The sequence below is a fragment of the Pongo pygmaeus genome, chromosome 2, assembly GCF_028885625.2.
Source record: "Pongo pygmaeus isolate AG05252 chromosome 2, NHGRI_mPonPyg2-v2.0_pri, whole genome shotgun sequence".
Taxonomy (NCBI): domain Eukaryota; kingdom Metazoa; phylum Chordata; class Mammalia; order Primates; family Hominidae; genus Pongo; species Pongo pygmaeus.
Genome location: NC_085930.1, coordinates 58,039,976 through 58,065,073, shown reverse-complemented (window position 1 = coordinate 58,065,073; position 25,098 = coordinate 58,039,976). Strand labels below are relative to the sequence as shown.

Here is a 25,098-nt window from a genome sequence, read left to right as displayed (position 1 = left end):
GCCGAATCAGTAGGGCCTGTCAATTTTCCAAATATGAAGAGAGGATAAAGAAGAAAAAAGCTGTACAGTCATCTCATTTGTGCAGTTTAGAGGGGAGAGGAGTGCCATTTGTGGCATAAGCTGTAAGTTGAAGATTGTATTAGTCCATTCTCACATTGCTGTAAGGACATACCCAAGACTGGTAATTTATAAAGAAAAGAGGTTTAATTGACTCACAGTTCCACATGGCTGGGGAGGCTTCGGGAAACTTGCAATCATGGTGGAAGGGGAAGAGGCAAGTCTTAAGTGGTAGCAGGTGAGAGAAAGCGAGCAAGAGCAGGAAAATTGCTTTAGACAGCCGTCAGATCTCGTGAGAACTCACTATCAGGAGAACGGCATGAGGGGAAATGCCCCCATGATTCAGTCACCTCTCACCTTGTCCCTCTTTGACACATGGGGATTATGGGGATTACAATTTGAGATGAAATTTGGGTGGGGAACGAGCCAAACCATGTCACAGTCCCTAAGTTTATTGTGGGATATGATGTATTTGAGATCCTTAAGTGTTATAGAAGTAGATATATTATATAAGCAGTTTGGATATGTGGTTTTGAAGGTCTTGAGAGTAATTAAAGCTATGGATAGATGGGCTTCCCTTCATGCCAAAGAGAAAAATATAGAATGAGATAAGCAGAAAGCTTGTTTTGAAGAACTAAAACATTTCACATTTGGAAGGAAGAGGGTGAGCTGGAAAGACCACTGAGAAGGAGCAGTTGGAGAGGTTGAAGGAGTATGGATGTCATAGATGCCAAGGCAAAAGTGAGTTTCAAGAAAAAGAAAGGGATCACTTGAGTTGAATACTGTTGAGAGGACTAGTAAGATTTCTGGGCCAGGTGTGATGGCTCATGCCTGTAATCCCAGCACTTTGGGAGGGCAAGGCGGGTAGATCACTTGAGGTCAGGAGTTCAAGACCAGCCTGGCCAACATGGTGAAACCCCATCTCTACTAATAATACAAAAATCAGCTGGGCATGGTGGTGCATGCCTGTAATGCTAGCTACTCAGGAGGCTGAGGCAGGAGAATCACTTAAACCAGGGAGGTGGAGGGTTGCAGTGAGCCGAGATGGCACCATTGCCCGCCAGCCTGGGGGACAAGAGTAAAACTCCGTCTCAGAAAAAAAAAAAGATTTCTGAAGAGACTTGATTGTATTGGTGACCTGAGTGTGATTTACAAGAACCATTTTGATAGGGTGGGTCATTGCAGCAGCCAGATGGAATGGTTTGAAGAGGGAAAGGAAGGTTTGCAGTTGCCAAAAATCAGATTAGTATGTCAAACCATAGTGAGCTAGATTATACATAAATCTTATGTCTTTATAACTCTCTCATATATGTAGTTTACCTTAACAGTTACCCATATATTATAGTAAAAATTTTTATCCATAAACAGCTGATTGTGTGCAGTGTCAAAGTTACCAGGGAGAAACATCACATTGGGGAAACAGTCTCACTGGATAACTGTTAGAAGAGAAACTTTAGGGCCCTTGGGTAGGGGAAAATTATCATTTTGTGGGACACCTGGAGATTGTTTTTTCCTTACCGTGTTATTGCTTTCCTGGATGTAAAAAACATTTAAAACTTCTTGATACTTTTCAGGTAAGCTTTTTGTGTCATTCTTGAAATCACTCAAGTGCTGTATAGATTTATCTTCCTTTTCCAGTAGAGAGGCTTTAGCCCTCAAGGGGAAAAATGATAAAGGGATTTTCTCCATAAGGGAATTTTTCATTTAAGTGTTTTTATTTTTCTTAGGAAAAATAGATATCAGTCATTTTATTCTTATTTCAAGAATCAAGAAACAGGTCAGACGTGGTAGTTCATGTCTGTAATCACAATACTTTGGGAGGCTGAGTTGGGAGGATCACTTGAGGCCAGGAGTTCGAGACCAGCCTGGACACCATAACAAGACCCTGTCTCTATAAAAAAAATTTTTTTTAATTAGCTGGGCATGGTGGTGCATGCCTGTGGTCCTGGCTACTTGGGAGGCTAAAGTTGGAGAGGATCACTTGAGCCCAGGAGTTCACAGCTGCAGTGAGCTGTGATTGTGTCACTCCACTCCAGCCTGGGTGCCAGAGTGAGACCCTGCTCTTTAAAAAAAAAAAAAAAAAAAAAAAAAATCGGAAACATACCAAAGTACACACATCAGGAATAACATATAGAGCCCATTATCACTACTTCTTTTTAATTGTTTGAGAATAGTGGATGAGAAAGATAAGTTAAAAAATATTTTTTGCAAGCAATATGATTATAAACTTGGAAGACCCAAGAGGTTCAACTGAAAAATTACTGCAAATAAGTAAATTCATTAAAATAGCAGAAAACCATACCCTTTGTATAGCCACACACACATACGCAGGGAATAGAAGATATAACAGAAGAAAACACTCTTTTCACAATATCAACAAGAAGACAAGCCCAGGAATGAATTTAAGAAGATGTAGAAAATCCCGTATGAGGAAATCATTCAAAGCACTACGGAGGATACAAAGGTTTGTGAAATGGGAAGACGTATCTTTTTTCTTCCTAGGTGAAAAGAGTAAACGTGGTAAATAACATCAGATTGTTCATAAGTTAACATAAACACTTCAGAGAACTCTCCTCCCTCTAATTCTAAATAAGCTAATTCTGAAATTTATATGGAAAGTGGTCCAGCAGGACAAACGAGAAGAATGCAGAAAAAGCAATGAGGAAGATTAGCCTTACCAACAATAAAGGATATTATAAAAGCTTATGAATTGAAACATTTTGGTTCTGGCTTATGAACAGTCACACTAGTGGAACAGATGAGCAGGTCTAGGGATAGACCCATGGAACTTAATTAGTGTATGATTATGATAAAGGAATGGTAAGAAATGTGATCAAAAAAAGCTGAACTTTTCAATAAATGGCATTGGGGAAACTGGATAGCCATCTGAAAAAACAAAAGTTTTGTCCATACCTCACATTCTGCCTCAAGATAAGCTCCAAATATATGAGGGTTTGTTTTTCATTTTTGTCGTTTTTGTTTTTGAGACAGAGTCTCACCCATTTGCCCAGGCTGGAGTGCAGTGGCGCAGTCTCGGCTCACTGTAACCTCTGCCTGCTCCCTGACACCAGATTCAAGCAATTCTTCTGCTTCAGCCTCCCAAGTAGCTGGGATTACAGGCGCATGCCACCATGCTTGGCTAAGTTTTGTATTTTTAGTAGAGATGGAAAATTTTTTCATGTTGGCCAAGCTGGTCTCAAACTCCTGACCTCAGGTAATCTGCCTGCCTCGGCCTCCCAAAGTGCTGGGATTATAGGCATGAGCCACCGCACCCGGCCATATGAGAGATTTAATGTAAAAAATGAAACTTACTGTTTAAACTTGTGTGTCTGAAAATATGAGCAGATCGGAGTGGAGAAGTCTTTTCTAAATAACACTCAAAATCCAGTATCCATAAAAGAAAAGATTGATACGTTCAAGTACGTAAAAATGAAAATCTCTACTAGCAAACAACTCTACCCCTACCATTCAAGGGCAGAAAGGCCAGGAAAAAAATCCTGAAACTCATTATAGACAAAAGACCAACCTTCTTAATAAAGCTATTTTAAGTCATCAAGCAAAAAACCTGGAACTACAAAAAGTAGGTGGAAGATATGAGCAGACATTTCGCAGAAAATGAAATATAAGATGGCTCCACCTCCTACTGAGATAATGTTTTTTCACCTATTAGATATGTAGTCATCAGAAAGTTTGACAACATGGTGGGTTATAGGGAAATAGTAACTCATCCATGGCTGGTGTGGGAGTACAGATTCATAGCATGTCCTGTGGAGACCAGTTTGGTAATACATTTCAAAATCATAAACATATGTTTTATTTGTCCAGAAATTCTATTTATGGGTGTTTATTCCACAAATATACCTGCATATATGAGAATTAATATATTTACATGTTATCCATTACAAAATCATAATAGCAAATGTTGGGAAATAATAGAGGATTGGTTAAATAAATTGTAGTATGTCTTTCCATCAGTCAAAAATAAATAACATCAGCTGTCAGAAAGAATGAGCTAATTCTCTTTCTGCTGCTAAGATCTCCAAGATACATTGTTGACTGAAGGAAAAAAAAGATAAGAACAGTAAATTAAATATGCTATCTTTGTAAAAGAATGAGGGAAAAGTAGAAAATATTATGCATTCATTTTTATTTATGTTGTGTCGAGAAACCTGACCAGGTGCATGCCTATAATCCCAGCTACTCAGAAGGTGGGAATATCACTTGAGCCCCTGAATTCCAGACCAGCCTAGGCAATATAGCGAGACCCTGTCTTTAAAAAAAAAAAAAAAAAAAGAAAGAAACTTTGTAAAGAAACTCGCACAAACAAATAAATGTAGTTACCTTTGTCGGGGCCAAAGATAAGAGGAAGACATTTTCCTGTATACTCTTTTTAAGTGTTTTGATTTTTTTTAACTCTGTAAATACATTCCCTAATCCATAAATAAACAGGGATCCTTACGTGGCAAAACTTAAATTTTAAAAATATCTAGAATGGCTAGTTTTAAAAGAAAGGAATGGAGACAAGTATAAGAATGGGAGGGAGGAAAAGGGATATGAAAAAAGATGGTACAGTAAAAAAAAGGAAGGAAATATGTACTAAAGGAGAACAAAAGACAGGAATAAAAAATGAGAACCAATCAAAAAATAATAAATGACCTTGGAAGGTGAATTTATGTTTGCATTCATTTTTGACTGAGTTAGCCATCATAATTGCTCTATTTAGTTGGGAGGAGGATTGTTTTTAGCAACAAAAGAACATTTGTACAAATCACTTTTAAGGCGTTAATGTTTCTGGTTTTGTTTTGGTTTTGGTTTTGGTTTTGGTTTTGGTATTTTTTTTTTTTTTTTTTTTGCGGACAGGATCTTGCACTTGTCACCCAGGCTGGAATGCAGTGGCGCAATCACAACTCACTGCAGCCTCAACCTCCCAGGCTCAAGTAGTCCTGCTGCCTGCACCTCTGAGTAGCTGGGACCACAGGCATGTGCCACCACACCCTGCTAATTTTTAAAATTTTTTGTAGATACAGGGTCCACTGTGTCACCCAGACTGGTCCTGAACTTCTAGACTCAAGTGATCCTCCCGCCTGAACCTCTCAAAGTGCTGGGATCAGTGGCTTGAGGCACCATACCTGGTTGACTTTTTTGTTAAAGGAAATGCCGTAGTGTTGCTTTTAGTTAAATAAACTGTTAATTATTGGTTCATCTATGAGAATGTAGCAAGTAATTTAAACATGAGTTTTCTCCAGTTTATGTATGTATGTGTGTATTTATTTATTCATTCAGAGACGGTGGGTTGGGGGTATTTTGCCATGTTGGCCAGGCTGGTCTTGAACTCCTGGCTTTAAGTGATCCGCCTGCCTCATCCTCCCAAAGTGCTGAGGTGACAGACGTGAGGCGCTACACTCGGCTTTCACCAGTTAATTTCTTTTTAATTAATCTTGAGCTCCTTGAGGGAAAAAAATAACTTCTCACTTTGCATAGTATCAATTGTATTACCATGCATATTTTAAAATAACTTTATCGAGATATAATTCATAATATCAGAAAACCCACCCATTTAAAATGTATAATTCATTAGTTTTTAGTATGTTCACAGAGTTGTACAACTATCACCACTATCTGGTGTTTAGAATATTTTCGTCACCCCCCAAAAGAAAACCCATATCTGTTAGTAGTCACTCCCCATTCTCCACTCCCTTCCAGCCCTGGGTCACCATGAATCACTTTCTGTCACTGTGGATTTGCCTATTTGGGGCATGTGTGTAGCCTGCACTTTCTTTCTTTTTATAGTTGAGTAATATTCCATTCCATTTTTATGGTTGGATATGTCACATTTTCATTCATTTGTTGGTTGAGCGACATTTGGGCTGTTTCCTCTTTTGGCCATCGTGAATAATGCTGCTATGAATACTTGTGCATGAGTTTTTGGGTGAACTTTAACATTTTTAGTTCTCTTGGGTATGTGCTTAGGGGTGAAATTGCTGGGTCATATTTAACATTTTCATGGTCTGCAAAACTGTTTTCCAAAGCACTTAATACCATTTTACAGTTCTGCCAGCCATGTATGAGGGTTTCAATTCTCTACATCCATGCTTTTGTTATTATTATTTTAGCCATCCTCGTGGGTGTGAAGTGGTGAAATCAAGTGAAATCTTGTGGTTTTGATTTATATTTCCCTGATGATCATGATGATGAGCATCTTTTCATGTGCTGATTGGTCATTTGTATATCTTCTTTGCAGAAATGCCCATTCAGATCCATTGCCTATTTTTAAATTAGTTGTCTGTTTCCCGTTGAGTTGTAAGAGTTCTCTTTATATTCTGGATGCATGTTCCTTATCTGATACATGATTTGTAAATTTTTTTTATTCCATTCTGGAATTATGTCTTCACTTTTTTACAACCATACCATGAAGTTTATCATAAGTGTACAATTCAGTGACATTAAGTACATGTATAATGTTGTGCAACCAAATAGAAACTGTACCCATTAAGCAATAACTCTATTTTCCCCTCTTCTTCAGTCCTGATAACCACTGTTCTACTTTCTATCACTCTGAATTTTCCTGTTCTAGATACTTCATATAAGCAGAATCATTCCACGTTTGCCCTTTTGTATCTGGCTTCTTAACATTTAGCATAATGTCTTCAAGATTCACTCATGTTGTAGTATGTATCAAAATTTCATTTTTCTAGGTGAATAATACTTCATTCTTTGTATGTGTCACATATTTCTATACATTCATCTGTTGATAGACACTTAGGTTACTTCTGCCTTTTGTCTATTTTGAATAATTCTGTGATCAGTGTTGGCATACAAGCATCTGTTTGAATCCATGTTTTCAATTCTTTTAGATATGTACCTAGGAATGGAATTGCTGGGTCATGTAATAGTTCTGTTAAACTTTTTGAGGAAGTGCCAAACTCTTCCTCAGTCCCAATAGCAGACATATTTCCTAAATGTCATTTCATTTGTGTGTGTGTTTTTTTCCTTTAGACAGAGTCTTTTTCTGTCGCCCAGGCTGGAGTACAGTGGTGTGATCTCGGCTCACTGCAACCTCTGCTTCCCAAGTTCAAGCGATTCTCCGGCCTCAGCCTCATTACAGGAGTGTGCCACCATGCCTGGCTAATTTTTGTATTTTTAGTAGAGACAGGGTTTCACCATGTTGGCCAGACCGATCTTGAACTCCTGACCTCAAGTGATCCACCCGCCTCTGCCTCCCAGAGTGTTGCGATTACAGGTGTGAGCCACAGTGCCTGGCCTATCTTTTCATTTTTTTGATAGTCTCCTTTGAAGCATGAAAGTTTTAAATTTTGATTAAGTCCAATTTATTTATTTTTTGTTTGGTTGCTTGTGCTGCTTTTGGTTTTATATAGGAAACCATTGCCTAACTAAGGTCGTAAGTTCCTATATTATATTCTAACATTTTTATAGTTTTAGGTCTCACATTTAGGCCTCTAATCCATTTTCAGTTAACTTTTGTTTATGATGTGAGAGGTGTGGGAGTTGGTTGGGGGGGGTCTAACTTCATTCTTTTGTATGTGGGTATCAAATTTGTTGGAAAGACTATTCTTTCCCCATTACCTTGGCACCTTTTTAGAAAATCAGTTGACCATAAATGTAAGGATTTACTTTTGGACTCTGAATTTTATTCCTCGATATGTATGTCTTGTCTTTAAGCTATTATCATGATATCTTGGTTATTGTGGCTTTGTAGTAAATTTTGAAATCTCGAGTATAAGTCCTCCTGCTTGGTTCTTCTTTTTCAAGATAGTTTTGGCTCTTTTAGATGCTAATTTTAAGATTAGGTTGTCAATTTCTGCTTTAAATCTGTAGATCAGTTTGAGGAGTTTTGCCATCTTAACAATATTAAGTCTTCCAATCCACAAATATGTAGAATGAATTGAATTGTAATCAACTTACTGATTTTTCTCTTTCATTATCACTTTTGATAAATAAATAACTTCTGACATTAATGAGCTCTATCATCTACATTCTTTTTTAAATTTAGTTTAATTTTTTTTGAGATGGGGTCTCACTCTGTCACCCAGGTTGGAGAACAGTGGCTCGATCTTGGCTCTCTACAACCTTCACCTCCCAGGCTTAAACAGATCCTTCCACCTCAGCCTCCCGAGTAGCTGGAACCACAGGCGCACACCACCACACATGGCTAAATTTTTGTATTTTTAGTAGAAACAGGTTTCCCCATGTTGCCCAAGCTGGTCTTGAACTCCTGAGCTCAAGCAGTCCACCCACCACAGCCTCCCAAAGTGCTGAGATTACAGGCATGAGCCACTGCACCCAGCTTTACAAGCTCTATTTCAAAATTTGCACGTATTCTTTCTTCCCCTGTCCAACAACATTACCTGTAATCTCCTTCCCTTCCCATCTTGGTTCCTCTGGATTTTGTTTTTTTTATTGTGTACCATTTCAGCAGTATTCAGTATTGATAATCGGTTTCTCTTCACTGGCTCCTCTGCCTCCAGTAATTCAGTCTCCCTGTCCTAAACAGTGCTTATTCTGGAATGGATTGCCTCTTAAATATTATTTCCCATCTTCATCTTCTCATTTCCTTCACTTCCAAACTTTCTTTATAAGTGACTTTCTCTCCCAGCTTCCATTGCTTCATTAGTTAATGCATTCATTACCCCTTGACCAAGTGCCTTAACTTTTCGGCCTTCAATATTTCCTTTCTGTAAAATGAGTGAATTGGTCTGGATTCGTTGTAGTAAGCTGTCTTTCTAGTCTCTGAATCTTTGGAACCCTTACTTGGAGCCCCATTGTATAAAAGTGAGCTATTCTGTACTAATTTTGAGTAGCAAGCTTTGAGCCTGTTGCCACTTCAGCAGCCGTCCGTGTGGGCCTCTGGAAGCTTGAAAGAGCACAGCTCGAAAGCCACTGGAAACCCTTCAGCTCTAAAATTTGGTAGCTCTGCAGTAATTACTGAAGTTACTTACATTCCTGAAAGTTTTAAGCAATTTACTTGTTGCCAAATTAAATTCACTTCTTAGACACCATTTCTCCTGCACATTTTATAGTATCTAAACACTTAGAGTAACTGTTATTTCCCTCCCCACCCCCAACATTTTTTTTCCCTTGGCTTTAATCTCTCTGCTACTCAGCTTAAATTTCAACACTTCTAAGAAACCATTCCAAATCATACTAGTTCATAGTAACATTTTCCCCTTAATAATCCACTGTAATGGTCACTATTTATGCCTTTCATTTGGCACTTAAAATTATCACAAGGGGCAAGGCGCAGTGGCTCATGCCTGTAACCCCAACACTCTGGGAGGGCAAGGCAGGAGGAGGATTGCTTGAGCCTGGAGTTCGAGACAGGCCTTGGGCAACATAGTGAGATCCTATCTGTACAAGAAAAAAAAATTTTAATTGCATAAGGTACTTTGAACTACATCAGTGTAATTTAGGCCTGGATTCTGACCTAAAGAAATATAATCTAGTAGAAGAACAGAGATATACAAAATAATTAAATATAATTATTTCTTTTTTTTATATATATACTTTAGGTTTTAGGATACATGTGCACAACATGCAGGTTTGTTACATATGTATACATGTGCCATGTTGGTGTGCTGCACCCATTAACTCGTCATTTACATTAGGTATATCTCCTAATGCTATCCCTCCCCCCTCCCCCTACCCCACAACAGTCCCCGGTGTGTGATGTTCCACTTCCTGTGTCCATGTGTTTGCATTGTTCAATTTCCACCTATGAGTGAGAACATGCGGTGTTTGGTTTTTTGTCCTTGCGATAGTTTGCTGAAAATGATGGTTTCCAGCTTCATCCATGTCCCTACAAAGGACATGAACTCATCATTTTTTATGGCTGCATAGTATTCCGTGGTATATATGTGCCACATTTTCTTAATGCAGTCTATCATTGTTGGACATTTGGGTTGGTTCCAAGTCTTTGCTATTGTGAATAGTGCCACAGTAAACAACTCAGTAATTTGAAATTTAAAAAAAGTTTAACTCAATGATTATTGAGTTGAAAGTAATGAGTGCCGTAGGAGAGGTACAGATAGAATTCTGTGGAAACTTAAAGATACCTTTCACCTGGGAGAAAAGGACAGAGTATCCCAAAGGAGATGGGTTGGGTCTCAAAGGGAATATAGTATTTGAACACCCAAAGGTGGGCATTCCCGATCGAAGGAGCAGCGTGAATCAGGACAAAAGTAGGAAAGCATGAGATGGTAGGTATTTTGTTTTGTCTGAAAGGGTTACCAAGAGAAAGAGTGAAATATAAAGATGTAAAAGTAAATCAGAATAGACACAGTGTTGGTAGTTGTCTTTTTAAAATGTGTGTATCTTGTTTTCCCAATTATGTTATAAACTTTGAAGACAAGTAGTATGTCTTATACTTTTAACCTCCTACAACAAGGGCTATGGATACAGTAGTAGTATTTGGTAAAAATTCTGTTAAATGTATGAAAGATAGAAACAGTAGTTTCCCTAACAAGCATTATTCAAGGTAACTTCTTGTCATACCCTTCTGTTTACTTAGACTGTGGTTTTATCAGTAAAAACTATTTTAGAGCTTCATAGTAGTGGTTCTTTACAGCTTAGAAATCATTGCGGGGGCCAGTGGCACAATGGATAACACACCTGACTATGAATCAGAAGATTCTAGGAGTCATTAGGGGATTTTAAAAAATGGGGGTGGGGGTTATGTGTTGTGTTATGTGTCCAATTGACAATACTCAGTTTAATTCGTTCCCCAAATGACATGAGAAGTGCTGGCTTGAGTTGAGGAAAAGAATAAATATAAACAAACTTAAGACTCTTAAGTTCTTTTTATATTTTATTAAATTAGATTTTTAAGGATATTTTCAGGATTCAGATTTTATTTAACCACAAATGTTTTAAAAAAGAAATTGAGTTAAAAAGCTGTCTCCAGGAATTGTATTGTATTGTGCATGGGTAACTTTTTGTTTTTTACTGTTATACAGTATTTTATATGATTGAAAAAAAGATTAGAAACATCAGCTAGTCTGTTCATATTGCTATAAATTCCTGGCACTGCTGTTCTCCTTGGAAAGAGGGTATTACATACACACATAACAAAAAGACAGGAAAATGGACTGTGCCTGTATTCATCCTTTTCTTTCCAATAACATATGCTAATCCTTTTCATTTTTATAAAGCAAAATATATTTGACAAATGAAATTGGAAGTTACAACTTTCAAAAGCCATTTATTTTAGAGATTCTTATGGCAAAGCAATTCATTATTTTACAATATTTGTTTTGTTTTAAACTTTCTATATTATGTGCTAGGTGAAAAACCATTTCGCTGTGATGAATGTGGTATGAGATTCATACAAAAATATCATATGGAAAGGCATAAGAGAACTCATAGTGGAGAAAAACCTTACCAGTGTGAATACTGTTTACAGGTAAGAGAGATGGCTTGAAATTCTTCTACTGTAATTAAATTATACAATAATTATAAATTAGATTAGAAAATATTACAACTTAGAGCTATTTGAGGGGCTTTCTAATACTCTTACGGATTAGATTTATAATAGAAAATTGGCTCAGTGAATTTGTTTGGAATTATGTATGTTATTGCATTAATATATCTTTATATTAATTGTTTTGTTTCACTTTTTCTTTTCTTGGTTGACCAAAACCACAAACAACCCACTACCATCCTCTGAATTCAACAGTATTTTTCCAGAACAGATCGTGTATTGAAACATAAACGTATGTGCCATGAAAATCATGACAAAAAACTAAATAGATGTGCCATCAAAGGTGGCCTTCTGACATCTGAGGAAGATTCTGGCTTTTCTACGTCACCAAAAGACAACTCACTGCCAAAAAAGAAAAGGCAGAAAACGGAGAAAAAATCATCTGGAATGGACAAAGAGAGTGCTTTGGACAAATCTGACCTGAAAAAAGACAAAAATGATTACTTGCCTCTTTATTCTTCAAGTACTAAAGTAAAAGATGAGTATATGGTTGCAGAATATGCTGTTGAAATGCCACATTCTTCAGTTGGGGGCTCGCATTTAGAAGATGCGTCAGGAGAAATACACCCACCTAAGTTAGTTCTCAAAAAAATTAATAGTAAGAGAAGTCTGAAACAGCCACTGGAGCAAAATCAAACAATTTCACCTTTAACCACATATGAAGAGAGCAAAGTTTCAAAGTATGCTTTTGAACTTGTGGATAAACAGGCTTTACTGGACTCAGAAGGCAATGCTGACATTGATCAGGTTGATAATTTGCAGGAGGGGCCCAGTAAACCTGTGCATAGTAGTACTAATTATGATGATGCCATGCAGTTTTTGAAGAAGAAGCGGTATCTTCAAGCAGCAAGTAACAACAGCAGGGAATATGCGCTGAATGTGGGTACCATAGCTTCTCAGCCTTCTGTAACACAAGCAGCTGTGGCAAGTGTCATTGATGAAAGTACCACGGCATCCATATTAGAGTCACAGGCACTGAATGTGGAGATTAAGAGTAATCATGACAAAAATGTTATTCCAGATGAGGTACTGCAGACTCTGTTGGATCATTATTCCCACAAAGCTAATGGACAGCATGAGATATCCTTCAGTGTTGCAGATACTGAAGTGACTTCTAGCATATCAATAAATTCTTCAGAAGTACCAGAAGTCACCCCGTCAGAGAATGTTGGATCAAGCTCCCAAGCATCTTCATCAGATAAAGCCAACATGTTGCAGGAATACTCCAAGTTTCTGCAGCAGGCTTTGGACAGAACTAGCCAAAATGATGCCTATTTGAATAGCCCGAGCCTTAACTTTGTGACTGATAACCAGACCCTCCCAAATCAGCCAGCATTCTCTTCCATAGACAAGCAGGTCTATGCCACCATGCCCATCAATAGCTTTCGATCAGGAATGAATTCTCCACTAAGAACAACTCCAGATAAGTCCCACTTTGGACTAATAGTTGGTGATTCACAGCACTCATTTCCCTTTTCAGGTGATGAGACAAACCATGCTTCTGCCACATCAACACAGGACTTTTTGGATCAAGTGACTTCTCAGAAGAAAGCTGAGGCCCAGCCTGTCCACCAAGCTTACCAAATGAGCTCCTTTGAACAGCCCTTCCGTGCTCCATATCATGGATCAAGAGCTGGAATAGCTACTCAATTTAGCACTGCCAATGGACAGGTGAACCTTCGGGGACCAGGGACAAGTGCTGAATTTTCAGAATTTCCCTTGGTAAATGTAAATGATAGTAGAGCTGGGATGACATCTTCACCTGATGCCACAACTGGCCAGACTTTTGGCTAAAAAAAAAAAAAAAAAAGTGTAAATAATACTGGCACTTTAGAACAGATTAATCAAGAGTGGGGTTACTCTGTGTAAATGGAGTGCTGTACAGATTTAAGAGCAATGCGTAATAACAAGTTAAGCTGATATGAATAGCAAGATAATCCAATAACTGCATTTCGTTTGGTTAGTCAGCATTCTTTGAACTGCCTTACATGTTGTCACCTTTATAGAAGCAATGCATTACTTGTTTTAGATCAGAAACTTGCTATTCCACCCACACCAAGTTAAAAAGAAAAAAAAAAAAGACTTTCGCACAATTGTTTCCTAACTGATAACATTGTACATTCTTAGGAGATTAGTAATTGTGTGAAATTTACTCATACTGTTTCTAAGTTTTTCAGCATCGTCATTGCACTTCAGCAGGGAATCTGAATATACTTTACAGACAGAGTGAACTTAAAAGTTTAATGTCAAGAGATTATGGCTTAAATAAATTAGTGTGTCCTGTAGGGGGAAAAAAACCAAGAAACCACCTTTTAAAAAGAATGATATGCCATATACCCTTGATTTTCATTTTGCATTATATTGACATGTGTTTTTTTGAAGGAAAAAAAGTAATAAAAATCTGATAGTCTAAGACTCCACTATTTAAAAGCCTAATTACTTTAAAAATATGCATACTTTCAAAACTTTTACCAAAACACACAACTGTTGAAGCAGTCACTTCTCTATGGAAGTATGCATATTAGTGTCAGTTTCTTTGTACAGTTGTACCTAGATATTTTTTATGATTTTTCATGTGCAGGTATCAAGGTTTTGAAGTTTTAGTAAAAGAAATTCTGTAGATTACATTCCCAAGAACATAATGCTTACACAAAATGTATATTCCACGTTTTAAAGCTTAATTGTATTTTACTTTACATATACACTTCAGTTAACATAGAGCACTTAGAATCTATTTGGTATTTTTGATTTCTCAAAGTAAAAAAAAATTAGATTTTTAGGTTTGATATGGTTGTGTCATAATCATCTCATAATTGACAATTTTAACTTTTGGCAATAAAAGGAAATTGGGATATCTTTGGAACTGTAAAACCTGGTTTAATCTTTTTCTTTCTAGACTCTCGATAGATTGAATAATTAAACAGTATCCAGAGAAACTAAAGAAATGGGCATTTTAATTGCATATTTTATCTTGAGTTACTTTTTAATGAACACTGCTCATTACAACTTTACAAACCAAAAGTGTTTACTAATTCCAGTAACTACCATTTCTTTTTCAGCTAGATGAGTGATCGGAAAATTTTTGTTGCATTTCAAAATCTAAATAAACTACAGACTTTATCCTTATACCATGAATGTTTTTTTTTAATACTCTGTCTTAAAATAATACAGCATGGTACAATAAATAGTGCTTTTATATATATATATATACACACACACACTTTTCTGAAGAATGATGGTTTGAGTTATGCGTTGGGCAGTTTTGATTTTTGGAAGTTATATTAGTTATTGACTCTTTGTTACAACTTTTTTATTTTTACGTTTTAAATTTCTGCCATCGTCACAATGCACATACTGATATAGCACCAGTGAAAATCTAAAATTAATACCCTTGGAAAATGAAAATATTCTTAATTTCCATTTTGACTCTTATACTGGCCCTATAGATCTGCAGTCTTTGTTTCAATATAGAATATGTTATCCATTTAAATTATTTTTTCTTTTATTTAATGTTATCCCAAGACTGTTCTCCTAAAGAAAGGGAAGAAATAACTATCCACCCTTAACATCCTTCATTTATTTTGAATATATTGGTGTTTTTATGATAAGGAATATAAATTATATTTAATGTGGTTTCCTCTATACTTTGGTTATTAAGTTTTGCGTGAAATAGTAGTTTTCCCATTTGACAGCTTTCTTTGCTGCCAAAGTTTTCAAGAATTTTAGACTTCTTTGAAGTAAATATTTAAGTTCTGCCATTATTGACTCTTAAGATTGTGTGTGTTGTGTTGTGCATTACATAATTACAAAAAGGCTTCATTCAGGTGATATGTTAAAAATGGAACTGTGCTCACCCTAAATAGGCATTGGTATTTTTCTCATAGTACTTTTGATGAGAGTAGGCATTTATTTCTTCAGTTGTTTTGGAGCCTAATCAAAAATTTTGTTCCATGGCCAACTTGATGCAATTTTGATACAGTGTAGAGGTTTTTTTCGGTTGTTTTAACATCACCAGCATAGTTTTTAGAATGTGACTCTTGCTGAGCGTTTAGGGTGAGCTTGGGAAGGAAGGCCTTTGAAAATGGTAGTTATGCAAGCAGACTTTCAGGTGTTGCATTCCTGTTTTCAACACATTTCTTTAAATCTACATAATGGCAGACTTTTCTACCAGGTTATAAGCATTTTTTAGATAAGTGATACTCAGCCAGCATAACTTATTGACTTACCATTTACGTATAGTCATCACTCTCTTACTGTGAAATTCCAAATGCCTACCAGAGTTACCTTGTTCTATCATAATATGATAAACATCTCAACAGTTTTGGGTTTCCCCACTTTGGTTCAGAAGGTGATTTAATTTCTATCTGGGCATTAATGGAGAAAATAAGTAGCCTTGTGTGCTGCTTTAGATTGAAACATGGAGGATATGGTATATTCTTTTGCAATTCATGTTTCTCATTTCTCAAAGTGAGCACATTGTTCTATAAAAACATGCTGGTACACCCTTAAACTTTTGATCAATCTGAGTGAGGTGTGCTTTTCCTCTTGGGACCTACTCTCACGTTTGAAGATTGGAAACATCACGTTAGGCGAGGTAATATCTCTTGAACATCTTCTAAAGGGTTTTTTAAAACCTTATTCTCACATATTTCATTTGTTTTGAATATTTAAGTGGCTCTTAAATGTTTTGGGTCTACATGCAAATGTGGTACTTGATAAGGTAGGAATCCATCTTCTTAGCTCTGGCTGAGGGTGCCAGCCATTGGTCAGGTCATTTTTATCTCAAGAGGCAGAAGGCAGTTATGTCAAGAATTGTGCTCAGGGCAGGGTTTCATTTCCACAAAGGAGAGACACTTGCAGAGTGCCAGCTAGGTTAGATCTTTTGCCACTTCTTTCATTTGATTAATTTGGGTTTTTAAAGGGCTGTTTAAAAAAAAAAAAAAAAAAAAGGCCGGGAAACTTTAAAAGTAGGCATTACTGTAGTACTGCATTTCTTAGAACATTTTAAACTAGAACTCATTTTTTTTCCACAGTATATTTACTTGAAGAAGCACTATAATAATCATTGAGAAATATTTTGAGTCTGAAATTTAATTTAAAACCTTTTCCGTTTCAAATTGCTTTATTTCAGGGAAATAATTTTCCAGTTGTTTTGCTATATTCTGCAAATAAAAACCGTGTTTCCTTTTTTCACTTAAACTTTGGTAGGAAACAAACTAAAGCAGACAAACATTTCTTGTTATGTTTGTTGCTTTCTTTAATCCAATGGATAAAAAAGTAAAACCCTGTAAACATTATTTTATTTTTTTATGCAATACCATGCTGTAAATATGGTTCATCAAATAAGGATGTACCTATGATTGAATCTTTAATTCTGCACAGTTAGAGTTTATATATAAACGTGTCTTGACAATCAAGGACTTTTATGTGAGTCTTCCTTTATGATGTTTATTAATGTTATGCATTCCATTTGTTTTGAAGTGAGTACCAATGTGCTAATTTGTATTGTCTGAAAGTATGTAATGTTTTTACAGCTTGTTTTTAAGAATCTGTAAATATGTACAAACAAATCACAGTACTGCTTTATGTTAGAAGGCATATGATGTTGTACTGTATGTAAGCAATAATACATAGCAGTGCTAACTTTACAAGTAGCATCAGGAAAGTTCTAAAAACATTTCAGAGTTATTAATTATCCTTATTTCATTTAATAATGATTATCTTTAATCAGTTTTTATAAGCAAATTCCATTGTTCCTCCTATTGGAACGTAACACTGTTTACACAGCATAATTGAAGTTGCAGGGGAGACAGGCTAAATCTGACTTCATCTGTACTCACTTTCACTAAGCATTGAATGGCCTTACCACTCTTCTGCAAGATGGAGGAAGACCGCAAAACTTAGTGCCCATCACACTGAAGGAAGGGATGTGGTTTTTTTTCCTGCTTCTGTACTGCTACCTAACTTTGTGATTTGCTTTGGATTTTAATATTTGTTTCTGTTTTAGATTCAAGCCCGTAAGTTTTGAGGTGACTTCAGCTCCATTGTGAAATAGATAGTTCTCTTCATATTTCATAACTACATTTCAATAATTCTAAACTTTCTACATTGATTTTTAGATACTTATTTTTCAAGCTTGATTTCTCAGCTGATCAGATGAATTTATTCAACTTCAATACAAAGAAAGACAAACCTATTATAGTTTCAAGTGAGTAGATATTATACTGTACAGAACAGCTATTTGAACACACACATCACTGCTTTAGAAATAAAACCGCCAATTTATAAATGTATATGACCTACATTTTATAGGAAAAAAATGTTTTTAAATGCTAGTCATTTATATAATGTGCTTTGAAGGATTTGCTAGTCCACTTCTGTCACTTTTTAGTACACTGGTATCTTTTATATGTAATGTATGCTTTTTATTATTGTAGCAAAGCATTTCAGTAGAAAGAATTTTGCAACAATATGGGGGAAATTTTTCATTGTTGGATTTGAATTATACTGGATTTTATCTGTGTAGTCTTACTTGTCTTTATTTTAATGCTGTCTGAAGGGAACTTGGTATCCAAATAAAGCAGGTAACCTCATTTTACTTCAAGGGCATACTGTGTAGTGCTGAATTTAATCTGAAAATCTGATGATTTTGAAAAGAAAAACAAGTTTATAAACATTGTACAGAAGAAATTAAATGTGTGATGGAAATCCTGATGGTGGAGCACGTTGAATTTTCTGATATATAGTGTTATTTTCCTGGGATCCCCTATGCCTTCTTTGTATTTCAACTAATAAAGGAAAAACCCTGTCATTAAAACTGGTAAGATAATAGGATATTCTGATTATACAGTATTACTATTCCTATCCCATTTTCTGACCTTTTCTCAATCACTGTAAATTTTTATTTTCTATTTCGTATTGATAATTAAATATGTACATAATATAGACACTGTTGTATAGAACTAAATGAATTGGGTTGCTATGCTTGAGTGGGTAGTCAAATGGAAATATTTGATGAATACTGAGAGTTCCTAAAATGCCAGAGCAAATTTCCGAGAGAAAGGGGGGCATCGTGTGTCTTGGGAAGGTTGCAGCAGGTTGTTTCTTCAACTCCCTAAGAAATCATTGTGAAGGACTCAACTGCAAACTCGGGATCAGATACAGAATGGGTCTTTCCTTCCCCTCTCCCCCAAAAAATAGGAGCACTAAATTTTAAAATCTACTCAGGTGACAGTTGCTTTGCAATGAAACTTATCACATTGAAATTTTCAGTGTTAAAAGAGATTTGTGATATTTTTAAATATAAACTTTTACATCAGTAGTCAGCAGCCTGACAATTGAAATTTGGTAAGTCAATATATTTTAAAATATTTTGCTCTCCAAATAGAATTGTTTTTAAACAATTGGGAGGATTTTTTGTTTCTTTAAATATATTTTAATTGTCATTGTAAAAACAAAATCTTGCTTGACCCTATATTATGCCATGAATGAATTGCTGAGCCTTTATAATCCAGTGACAGCTTGTTTCATGCATAGTCATGAAACATAGAGATGTTCTTTAAACTGACCTATTGATAAGAGGTTTAATGAGTTTCACGGCTTTCAACACTATTGTCTTATAGTTATCTTTGCCATTTGGAGTTTATAAAACCATTTTATGTATTGTGATACTAAAGGAAGTTGTTTTGTTTTACTTTAAATTGAGTTATTAGACTAATATTTGCAAATTCTGCATTTTAAATGTGGACACTGGCTGTTTGAAAAATAAAATATAGAATACAGTTTTATGGATAATTTTCGAGCTGAATTTTTCACAATATTCTGAACCAAATAACGAATGGTAAATATGCAAAAATCATGGTGCATAGATATAATCGTAAAGAGAAAAGAATTTCTGTGTGGAATTAACAGTTACACAAATTGGGTAACAATTATCAGGGCCTTTATTATAGCTTTATGTGGAATGTTATTCTAAAATGCAAGAGTCAAATGTTACTGTCATTGAATATTTTAGACTTGAAACGTGTTTATCATAGGGCTAAGAAAATATGTGTTTTTTTCTTTACAGATAAGACTCTGTTAACCCACTGTCAGCATACGTGGGATTTCTTTTCTTTTTTCTTTCATTAGTGGAGATTTGTTTTCATCCATCTACCACCTTGCCAGTACCCTAGCTTGTGACCAGCGGGATGCATTGTAAGAAAGTTGTCTGTGGTTAGGAGTGCAGTCTGGGTCCATGGAACAAATTTAAACTAATTGGCCCTTGCAATGATCAGTCCTAGGACCCTGGCCTTATTATTAGCATGGTGCTTTTACCAATTGTACATAATAATACCACTGATAGTCTACTAATGCATTTCCTAGATCCCAGTTTTTCTTGAATGATTAGGAATGGTGGGGAGAGGGGAGGGGAGATATTCTACATGATACTTCTCCAATCTTCTAAAGATTATAAGAAAAATAAAAAATTGAAGTCACTTGAATTAATGTGTTGTCATTGAGTCTTACTTGACAATTTATCATGCACAAAGTGATTATGAAGATTTTCCTGATTATATGTTTGGATTGAATTTTAATTTTTTTTTTTTTCAGAGTGCTGGCTGTTCTGTTTTCTTTCTTCTGTGGTGAACCTGATAGGATATAAGTTATATTCATATGATGCATAAAGAATGAATGGAGGTGAAAAGTTTTAAGTGAACTAAAGCTAAAATTTGGGTCTCATAATTTTCTTTCTTTTGTCATTTTCAAGTGTAATTAAAAGGAACCTTTTACCCAGACATTCACACAGCTGCATATGCATATGTGTAAGAGCTGGGATGTGAAATGTGATATTGTAAATTAGAATGACATTTCAAAGTGATTTTGAAGTGACTGGGAAAACTCAAGTTTAGAAATGGACTTGAATTGTTAAGAGAACATTTGAGCATTTGCATATTTACCTACTAATACAGATGAACTTTTAAAGTTGTAACCTTAATTTTCCCTAGCTTCTCATTCTTAATAAGGTTCTGAAAATAAGATGTTGTGTCAAGGTGGGGAAGGGAGCCAAAGAAATGCCTTGCCCAAGGTAGGAACTGTGTTTTCTATTGATTTGAATCTTACTGGGGCCGACTTGTTTGCCCCTGAATTCATTCAGCACCAATCATCTATTTAATAATAGGCATTGTGCTCCATGCAAATAATAGTTGGTTGAGGCCATTAGCATCTTTATTTGACCATGTGAAAGGTATTTATAGTGTTATTGATTGCAGGTTGCAGTATTGTACTTTAGATTATTCAAGCAAACAATGAGTGTTAAGATGTGTTGAGTGCTATGCTGAGTAGTCTCATCCCTCAAACTTGTAAGTACATTTATTCCCTGTGTTAGGATAGGATTAGAAAATATAATCTTAATAAATTTCACAAGATAGAAAATATATACAGACTAAAAAAGTGGAAATAGGGAACATTGTCAAAAATTATACTCTACCTAAAATAACAAAGTTAGGGATAGGATTCAAGCCTGGACTGTGGAAATGAGAAACAGACTTTGTTTTGAAGGAACTGACCTACCACAGGACTGAGGTTCACACACGTTAGAGTGAAAATACACTAGAGGGTCACCTGTACCCCACTGCGGGGTTGGAAATGGGTGGTGAGAGATGGTTTCCTGGAAGTGGAGAAATAACTAAACCAAGGCTGATTCATCATTCTAGCACAGTCTTCATGGAAAGGTATTAATATTTTAAACACTTTGAAGTCATATGCTACTTGTTCAATCCTCCCAGACTACGATTATGTTTATGGTACTTCATGTTAAATAACTTCCAGCTGTCCCTATGTATGATTCTCTTTCTCTTCCTTGGCCATTTCCTTCAAGGTATTTTGGCCTCTGCCTCTGCCAAACTTACCTTTTAAACTTCCGATACGGTAGTTTCCCATATGGGAAAACTATGGAAGTTTCAGCACCATCACCTTAACGCAACTTTTGTGAAGACAGTATGAGGGTTAAGCCTGATTGCTAGATCACGAAATGTCTGAAAGAGGACACAGCAGAGTAAACACATGCAGAGTAATTTGAGACCTCACAGAAGATGGCTGAGAGCAGTTTTGTGCATTGTCGGGGGTGGGGGGGAAGGGGAGAGTATAAGAGTATACACAGAGTCTAGTAATATGTGTGTGAAAAATAGAGTTTTCTTTTTTTGTGGATTGTTTTATGTTTTTTGGGTGGGGGAGGGGGATGGAGTCTTGCTCTGTGGCCCAGGCTGGAATGCAATGGCATGATCATAGCTCACTGCAGCCTTGTAATCCTGGGCTCAAGTGATCCTCTTGCTTCAGCCTCCTGAGTAGGTGGGGCTACAGGCATGTGCCACCATGCCCAGTTATGTTTATTATGTTGTGTAGAGACAGGGTCTTGGTATGTTTCCCAGGCTTGCTGTTGAACTCCTGGTCTCAAGTGATCACCCTACCTCGGACTAAAAATGTCCTTTAAGAAAGTACTTCCAAGGCAGCATATCCAGTGTTGCATGGGACAGCTTTAATTAAATGAGCTATGCATGTTTTTTGTTGAGGATGATTGTGAGACAGTAGAGCTGTAGTTTGATAATATTCTATAGGCTGCATGGGCAAATAAGGGGCAGTGAAATAAGCAGAGGACTTAAGAGGATTAAATCACTGTTCTGCCTTGATCTATCTGTGTAGCCTGGTTCAAGTCACCTATTTTTCTGAGCCTCAACTTTTTCATCTGCAAAATAAGGATAATGAATGCCTATATGAATTGCTGTGAATGTCAAATCACTTGAGATAATTTGTAAACTGTAAAGTACTAAATACATACCCTATTCAGATTTTATGTATTTATTTTCTTAAAGAGGTCTCGCTCTGTTGCCCAGGTGGAGTGTAGTGGCATGATCATAGCTCACTGTATCCTCGAACTCCTGGGCTCTAGAGATCCTCTTGCCTCAGCCTCCTGAATAGTTGAGGCTTCAGGCTTGCTCCACTATGTCTAGCTAATCTTTGTTTTATTTTTTATAGAGAGAGGGTTTTTTTGTTTGTTTGTTTGTTTGTTTATGTTACCCAGGGTGATCTCGAACTCCTGGACTGAAGCAGTCCTCGCTCCTTGGCCTCCCAAAGTGTTGGGATTACAGGTGTGATTACACTGTGCCCAGCCTATCCAGATTTTGAAGCAGCACAAAAGCAAGATAGAGCAGAGTTGGACAAGTGTACTTACTGTATTTACTGCATTCAGTAAATACAGATTCCAAAGTATTTGGAATCTGGAGGGGGTGGAGTGGGAGATGAATAAGAAAATTAAATAACAATGTGGGATAGATTGTATTTCCCATATGCTCTTCTTACAATATGATGTTGGGATTCCTTCAAAAGGAGTTAGGGTCTATGTTACCTCCCACTGAGCCTGAGTGGACCTTTTTAAGTGCCCCAACCAATAGGAGAAATGGTAGAAATGACACTACATGACTTTGTGGGCTAGGTCCTAAAGGCAATAGAGAGCCTGGCTTCCTCACAATTGGAAGCTTCATTTCATGTAAAGCAGAACATGTAATAACTTTCACTTGCAGACAATATTATCTTTCAAAAGACCGAAGAAGATATGAGAGTCTGTCTGGATTTAATTGACCAACAAGGAATAACTAGTTAGTGAGGCAGAAGTGATAGGAATTTTGTAAATAAGTGATTACCTATCTCATAATTTGTGTTCACTGGGAAATGGAGTACAGGGTATTATAAAGCACGTGCCCTAAACCTTAGGAACACATAATCAAAAAACTTCATTAAAAAACTATGACTCCAGCCTGGGCAACATACAGAGACCCCCATCTCTCAAAAAAACTTTTAACACCCAGGTGTGGTGGTGCACACCTGGGGTCCCAGCAACTCAGGAGGCCAAGATGGGAGGATCACGAGCTCAGGAGGTTGGGGCTGCAGTGAGCTGTGATCGTGCCACTGCACTCCACTCTGGGTGTCAGAGCGAGACCCTGTCTCAAAAAAAAGTATGATTTCATTATCACATACACTGAACGGGATGGAACATTCTGGACGAAGTCTAAACAACACTGACATACATTGCCACAAATGAGAAACAATAAGCAGAAGTGTCATCCTACAAAAGTAAGGGAATATAACGAGGTGGAAGTCCCCACTTTCTCGCTCCTAAGCTATTGGTTAGTCATGAACGGGAACCTGGCCGACCCATGAGGCAAAAGCAAAATTATGGACAATGAGGTTAGGATGTTGGAACCACTTTTTTCTCTCTTCCTTTTTTTCTCTTACATTATTTTTCTTTCACTATTTCTGTCCTTCTTTGCTATTCTTTTTCTTTCTTTCTTTCTCCTGAGTGTCTATACCATAATCACAGGTATACATCGAATAGAAACAACCAGCAGATGCTGTGTGATGAGTTTTGAAGCCCTGCCTCTCATGCAGGTTAGGTTTATTTGTTTTTTTTTTTAGTATTCATATTTCAGGAACATTCAAAACTAAATTGATCATCAGGAGAAGACTGTGAGACCCCCTGTGAGATTAGTTTGTAAGCTTCTTAAAGGCATTAAGTTCAGAGAGCATAAAGCTACCTCACACAATGAGCAAGTGTGAATGCATGAACAATGCTAGGGGGTACAGGAGGCATTCGGAGGGCTATTTGAAGGTATTAGAAGTATGGTGGAAATTCAATGGCATTAAGATGTGCTGTCATCCAGGAGCCTGGAAATGCCAGAATTCTGCACTCAACTACAACTTGCACTTGCCATAACCTTCCAAAAAAAAAAAAATCCCTAAAGTGGCACACAAGAATCAATGGCCAGTGGGAAACAAGGCACCCTCTTAATACAATATGTGCTATGCCCATTTCCCAAACCCTAGTGTAGAAATGAGCTAGAGGATGTGGCTGGAACTATAAGGCCTCTAGAGCCACTTCCTTCCCCTTGGCACCTTACCACCTCGCACTGACCGGGGCATCTCAGTATATGAGAATTGAATGAGTAAGGAGTAGGATGGCCAGGACTCATCAGTGAGCAGGTGGGCCCCAGCCCTTTTCTCACTGCTCCAGTTGCATAGGAGCAAAGAAGAAGCAAAAAAGACATGTCCACATGTGAGGCTTAATAATGGAAAATGCTCACTGCTGGATGGGGTTCAGTAAGTATTCTATGATCTGATCAATTAGGCCACTCCTGAGGGCAGGGCTTGTGAATATTTGTCAAATTCTTTGGAACCCTCCCTCCCTTTACTACTACCACAGCCCAAACCACCTTCAGGTCTTGCCTGGGTTTCTGTAAGTTCCTGTACATGCACTCTTCTTGGCCTCTGGTTCTTGCTCCACATTAACAGCCATGCGTCAGAAGCTTCCCAGTTGTTACTTGAAGAAACATGGCATGCCTTACCTTGGCCCTGTGAGGTCATCTGCTGCCCGTAGCCCCCGCCTTCCTTACAGTAAGCCTCTCATCCTCTCTGCTCTTCCACCACTGGACTGCTTTCAGCTTCAGATACTTGGTCATGCCCTCTTGGGCTACAAAGGCACTATTTTCTCTCTACACTCTATTAAACCTCCTACT

General features: G+C 36.9%; 1 protein-coding gene across 9 annotated transcripts in view; it reads left to right on the top strand.

Moving 5' to 3' along the window:
- The window catches only part of ZNF148 (zinc finger protein 148), a 155,761-nt gene extending 135,727 nt beyond the window's left edge, over positions 1 to 20,034 (top strand). For all 9 annotated transcript variants that reach the window (XM_054479706.1, XM_054479707.2, XM_054479708.2 and 6 more), the window contains 2 exons: positions 11,355 to 11,473; positions 11,747 to 20,034. In XM_054479706.1, coding sequence (XP_054335681.1) covers positions 11,355 to 11,473; positions 11,747 to 13,345 — 1,718 coding nt within the window. In that variant the 3' untranslated portion in view covers positions 13,346 to 20,034. The remainder of the gene's footprint in view (positions 1 to 11,354; positions 11,474 to 11,746) is intronic.
- The last annotated feature ends 5,064 nt before the right edge of the window (positions 20,035 to 25,098 follow it).